This window comes from Eschscholzia californica, unplaced genomic scaffold (genome assembly GCF_041429995.1).
Source record: "Eschscholzia californica isolate CP2 unplaced genomic scaffold, dmEscCali1.0.p SCAF_3, whole genome shotgun sequence".
Classification (NCBI taxonomy): Eukaryota; Viridiplantae; Streptophyta; class Magnoliopsida; order Ranunculales; family Papaveraceae; genus Eschscholzia; species Eschscholzia californica.
In genome coordinates, this window is record NW_028238420.1 from 35,681,485 (window position 1) to 35,687,677 (window position 6,193).

At 39.1% G+C, this 6,193-nt stretch overlaps 1 protein-coding gene across 1 annotated transcript; it reads right to left on the reverse strand.

Annotated features, from left to right (window-relative positions):
- Positions 1-4,010: 4,010 nt before the first annotated feature.
- On the reverse strand, positions 4,011-5,938 carry LOC147549870 (uncharacterized). Its single transcript, XM_086670009.1, has 4 exons — positions 5,450-5,938; positions 5,122-5,292; positions 4,670-5,039; positions 4,011-4,433 (listed from the first exon to the last, which is right to left on the reverse strand). The coding sequence occupies exons 1-3, from the start codon at positions 5,725-5,727 to the stop codon at positions 5,033-5,035; spliced, it is 456 nt and encodes a 151-aa protein (XP_086526135.1). The 5' UTR covers positions 5,728-5,938; the 3' UTR covers positions 4,011-4,433; positions 4,670-5,032.
- Between the last annotated feature and the right edge of the window lie 255 nt (positions 5,939-6,193).

Genomic DNA, 6,193 nt, shown 5'->3' on the forward strand with positions numbered 1-6,193 from the left:
TGTTGAGAATACAAGTGTTAGTGTTCTTGTTTTGTTATGAAAAAAGTAAAAAAAAAAAAAAAATATGAAAAAAAAGAAAAATGAAAAAAAAAAATGAAAAAAAATTGAGTTTATGGGTTATTTGTGTTTTTTATGTGTAATTGTTGTGAGAATAAAGTATTCAAGGCAGAAAGCTAAGTTTAGAAGTTGTTTGAGCGTTCTTTTTATTGAAGACGTCGACGTTCTCGGGATTTCACTACTTTCATCTCATTACTTGTATCCGTTGACCTTTAGGAAACATTGTTAGAGGGTATAGTGGGTGAGAAGGGTGAGTGAACTTCCCCATTCCATTTTAGTGATTATTTCCATTCTTTAGAGATCATTTCGTTCTAAAACTTGTTATCCTCATTTGTTTTGTATGTGTTGAGTTTCTCTTTATTCCATGCTCACACATTAGAGTGAACCGTATTATCTATTTTTGAGTGATTTCATGTTTAAGAGTGTATAACCGTGAGGCTAAAGTCGAGGCGAAATGTACTAAGGTAGAAATCGAAGTTTTGTGACTTTGAACTTAGATGATGCTCATTATGATTGGACACTTACATTTTAGGATGAGACTACTAGTGAGGAGGCTTTTAGCATATATATGCGTTTATCGATTTTGATTCGTTTGTTTAGCATGCTTGAGTGTGTCATTAGTTGTCATTATCTTATTTACATCGATGTTGAACTCTTTTATGTCTTTGAAACTGGAATTTTGTGAGTATATTCTCTGGAAACCCTCACGAGACGACACTCGTCCTTTAGGGGTAACCTAGGGGTTTAACGGCTTATTTCATACGCTAAATGCAATCGGGATTCCTCCGAAAGTGAGTTAGGATTTTACTTTGAGTTTGTTTGCTCGAGGACTAGCAAATTCTAAGTTTGGGGATGTTTGATGTGGCGTTAAAATGCCACATTTGGATCGCTTAACTTCGATGAGTTAGTTCTTTTCGTGTTTTATTTCTAACTATTTATAAGTTTTTCTTGGTAGGTACCTTATTTGCAGTTTGACGCTTCATTCGGAATAAAACGGAGCATTTATCACTTTTTTATCTCATGTGGAAGAGACCGGAAGGAAAGAGAGACCAGGGGTATTTTGGTAATTTTGGCAGAGATCAGAGGTTAAGTGGCAAGTGGAGTCGATGGTGAATCCGGCGGCGAAAACGGAAGTCGAATCGGAATTCGGATGGAGAAGTTATGGAAGAAAGAAAGCAAGGGTCATTTTGGTCATTTCTGCACATTATAAGTAGAGACAAACTTACAGGCACTCCCTTGATTTCTAAAAGACAAGCCCAGAAGCTTAAAAGAGAAGGGACAAATAGAAGTTTTATGAGCACCCCTAGTTTGGCCCAAGTCAAAGAAGTTGGACCAAGTCTTTGGGCCATTAAGAAAAGGTGGGGGTCTTTAGAATGAAAAAAAGAAAATCAGACTGGAGGGTTTGTAAAAAGGATCAAAAAGCTAGGGTTTAGGAAAGTTTAGGGAGAGAGTTGGAGAAGAGGAGTTCCGGCCAAAGCTTGGCCGACCACCACACTAGCCGGCCGTAGCTTTGGCCGGTGCGGCACATCTAAGCCAAGAGACAGCAGCTCGGTCTTCAACAAGAACAGCTCGGGATTTTGAAGACCAGCTCATGTTTCACTGAGCACGGCTGCAACAAGAGGAGCAGCTCGGGTGCAGGAAACCGGCGGGAAACATCATTGCAACTCGGAACAGCAAGGTGACCAGCTCGGGGTAGCCAACAACTAGCTCGGGTCCAAGCCTTCAAGGAAGAACAGCAGCAGCTCGAGAAGGACAGAGCTTGCCCGGATCTTAAATCTTCTTAGCTTGGCCGGATTCATCAAGGCCTTGGCCGGAATCTCACTTCTATTTGACCGGATTTTCTAGGTTTTCCGGCCATCAATTGGGTTGGAAACCTTAGGGCTTTTCATTGACATATTATTGTCTTGATTTTCTTAGTGTTTGATTGTGATTTGGTTGCCATATTCTAGTGAGAGAAAGCTTGAAGCTAGATTTAATGGTGGATTTTGTTTAAGGAAGAAGATGATACTGGCTGATAAGGGGAGGTCAAGTTCTGCTGAGAGGACACCCATTGTATACTGTTAAGAGGACCCCTGCATTCTGTTACAGGGAGATCGACAGCACTTGAACACTTATATTTCCCGTCGATCTCAGTCTCGCGCCTCATCGGAATAGGGAGATTCTCACCTTAACTCATGTCTTTCTTTATTTTCTTCCCATTTATTATTTGTATCGCCATGTCTAGCTAACTTTTGTATTCGGATACTCGTGATACATGTTTTGATGTGACAAATGAGTTTTGATGTGACAAATGAGTTTTAATGATGAAATCTTCCGGGTTTTTAGACCGTTCATGGACTAGAATCTGAGTTATACAAAGAGTTCGTTGACCAATCCAAGTAAATGGGTGAAGTTAACTAACTTTTCATGCTTATTGATTATTAGTAATAGTCACTATCGATTTTGTGGATCGAAGTATCCCTCTCATTCCATTCTTGTTCGACCCTTTTTCCCGAATCTTTCTCGTCTCTCCTTATGTAGTTTAGTTTACTTTTCGTTGTTTCTTATAAATCAATCCAAAAACCAAATTATCACCTTTTATTTTAGTCTGAGATAGTGAGTGACACCTAGACCGGTGGCGAAACTCTCTCGATATCCGAATTACCTCTCTATCCTTGAGGATCGATCCCGGTCTTACCGGGTTATTACTTGACGCCCGTATACTTGCGGGTGGAGACCTTTTAGGGTAACCTTTTAGGCCCATCAACCATGAACCCTGTTACCGGCACACTTTAAGTTTACTGAGTTATTTTTTCACATTTAATCATAGCTTCTGTTATGGAAGAGCATTCTTTCTAGTGTTCCGTCATTCGGATACATGTTGATACATTTAGCGCACTGTTCGAACACAAAATGATCTATTATAAGCATTCCTGAAAATGTTGTGACAGTCGTTATAATGTTTTCTTACAGGTATGGCGCCATCAGTTCCCAACTGTCTGAGAGCTTCAACAACATGGTAAAGAAAGCCCGCGTTCTCCCTATTACAGCATTGTTGGATGCTATAAGACAGAAGATTATGAACAAGATGAGAAAGCATAGAGACGCCGCTATTGGATGGAATACGTTTCTTTGCCCATCCATTAACTTGGAGCAACAAGCGAAATACAAAGTTGCGGAGACTTGGAGATACGTCGAGGCAGCCCCACTTATTTATGAAGTATATTCAACTCCACGCCATTCCGTAAATCTTGGTACTCTCACATGCTCTTGTCGGCGTTGGCAAGTAGATTCGCTTCCGTGTCAACATGCAATGTTATGCATCAACAAGACTCGGGGTGATAGTACATGTTTTTACGATCCGGTCTGGACGGTGGAGGCTTACAGAAACACATACCAACATTGTGTTTACCCCGTTCCAAATTTTGACGAACCCTATACTTTTGATCCATTAACCAAGACTCTTCCTCCACTAGTTAAAAGGGCACCAGGGAGACCACGTACAACACGGTTGCAGAGTTCCGGAGATGTTACCAGGAGGAAAAGAATATGCCGCAGGTGCAACCAACCCGCTTATCACAACAGTGCAACATGTCGGGCCCAACTGTAGTTCTCATTTTTCTAAATGCTTCAACATTCAACGATATGTGGCAACATGTAACAAACTGTCTGTACATTGTGTTGAATGTTTTAGTAAAATCTTTTGGTATTTAGTACATATTTTGTTCATAGGGTCAATGTTATAACATTCTAAAAAATGTTCAGTGAATGAATCCTTACATGTCTTACTATTATTTACAATGTGTCAACATTATAAATTTTTTTGAATACATTCGTATTAATGAAGGAACATTATTACATATTCTCAAACATTTGTCAATTTGTCCCAGCATCGAAAGAAATGTTCTAACATATCTGTGTATGTTCTTCCCTGAAACAAACTCTAAGGGGACAATGCATGTCACACATGTTGATGAAGAAAAATAATAATATATTCAAATTTACTTCATATTGTTTTAACATAAACATCACATCCAAAATCATTGTATGTTGTTAACATCCCAAAATAATTTACAAACCCTATTTGTTTGTAATCTAATCAAGAATGAAGTTGTTTCGGGTTTAGTGATATGAACATAACCCGTTGAACAACTACTTCATTTTTTATTAAAAAAGATCCTTTACAAAAAAAACATACACAGGGGCAACTACTTCAAGCTCGGGCCATCCTCCAAGATATCGTATTCTCTTTCAAAATGTTGTGGGTTAGCTTAGCCCTCTTCCTTTGTGCCAGGGAAACCCAATCTGGGTTTTGTGTACGCTGTTTGGGTCCTGTTGTCGTGCAGTCTTCCACGAGCTCTTCAATTTTCAAAATGACAAACAGACCGCAATCCGGGCTGTTCAAGACACAAACGAAATGTTAAAGCATAACCAATAATGTTTCCACAGTCACAGACAATTCTGAAACATAATGTTAAATGAGACTACATTATTAATAATTACGTGTGTTTTTATCAATTGTCTAAAAACATACAAGTTTTTGTTCCAACATTTCCCGGAATGTTGGAACAATTTCAAACTAATTAAACCATGCATCATAATGTTGGAACAAATAAAGAGTGAGAACACTTACTTTTCTCCCTGAGTAGGGAATTCTGGCTCCCCAACGACATCTGCATATTTTTGTTGGGTTCCAAACATTGTGAATCCCACCTCTTCCATTACATCCTCCACATATGCCGCGTACTCCCTGGCATTTTCGTAACACTCCTTGGCCATCTTCTTATCAAATGACATCGAATCATAATGGGTCCACCGATGGAGAAATACATTATATATCAATAGTGTCCAGTCCCCCCCCCCCCCCTTGCTGCGTCCCCCGTTGTTGGTTGGCAGATTGGTGCACACACAAATAATATCTCCGGTTTCCCAGCATTATTACTCAACGTACGATTGAGCATTTGTTCGATTGAAGCTTGGTTGACCTCGGACTTTATCATTGTCTGTCGAACAAACACAAAGTTATCAAAATGTTCACTCATATAAAACATGACGATAGGAAAACATTCTAATCACTTAACTTACATAGATCTCGGATGGGAGGCATAGCACACACTTTCTTTCAATTCCTTGTGATTAGTGACGAAGGAACTGGCCCAGTTGATTATTTGTGAATCGCATTCGAGATTCATCATCAACATATCGAGCTGCTTTCCACATATGTCGTTTATCCCGTCACTAAACCAGACTTTAGTACTGGAAAATTTGGAAAAAACAGTGTCACCTTTTGTAATGATAGGACATTTCAGGCAATGCTAGGACATTACAGTAAGCGAAAATAAATGTTACAACACAAACAAGAATGTCCAAACATTCTTGTCAGTGCATGAACATTACAGTAACCTACTCGTACCTTTTGTCACTTTTCCTGAGGAATTCTTCCATCAGATCCTTTTCTTGTTCCTTGACATTCTTCCAGACTGGGCTTCTTCTCCAGTTTCCAAGCTTCTTAACTTTCTCCTCTTCTGACCTTCCGACTCCCAACTCTATAATGTCTTCTACATTGATTGTTTTCTTTTTCTCGAGTTGCTTCGCTTTCTCGGTCAAAGTTCGGGTTCTTGGCTGAGTTTTTACCCTCTTAACCAGAGAGTTTTGTTTGTTTTTCTCTTTCGTTTGAACAACTTCAGCCATTTCAACCTGTGGCTTATTTACAAAATCGTCTTCCGAAGAACTTTCATTCTCCACGATCTCGTAGTTTTCATATACTTTGGCCACTTCACAAACCTCTGAAAAGAAAGCTGAAGGCCAAGTCAGCTGAAAGTCTAGTTCTTCCGTCTCTTTTTCACCTACATTCAAAACACTTGCAAATTGCTTTTCACCTGTCCCCACCACCACACGTTTAACTAGTCAACATTCGATAGAAAACAAAATCTTAACAAAAATCATTCTCCAATTCTTGATTAATATATATAAACGTTATCACGGATGTTCCAACATTTTACGTATTTATGCGGAGAAGAACACTTACTTGTTTGTTTCTTATTTATTACTTAGCCGACCACTCTACTGTCGTTCGTGGTAAAAGACAGTCTTCAATTGTCGTGGTAAAAGACATCGTGGGAGTACGATAGAACTCTTTTACTTACGTTTATCAAAA

Bases quoted from the DNA above. Each gene is read 5' to 3' on its own strand.
- LOC147549870 (XM_086670009.1), bottom strand. From the start codon at position 5,727: ATGGCTGAAGTTGTTCAAACGAAAGAGAAAAACAAACAAAACTCTCTG. The intron at 5,293-5,449 runs GTACGAGTAGGT...CAAATTTTCCAG, and splicing joins CTCAGGAAAAGTGACAAAAG to TACTAAAGTCTGGTTTAGTG.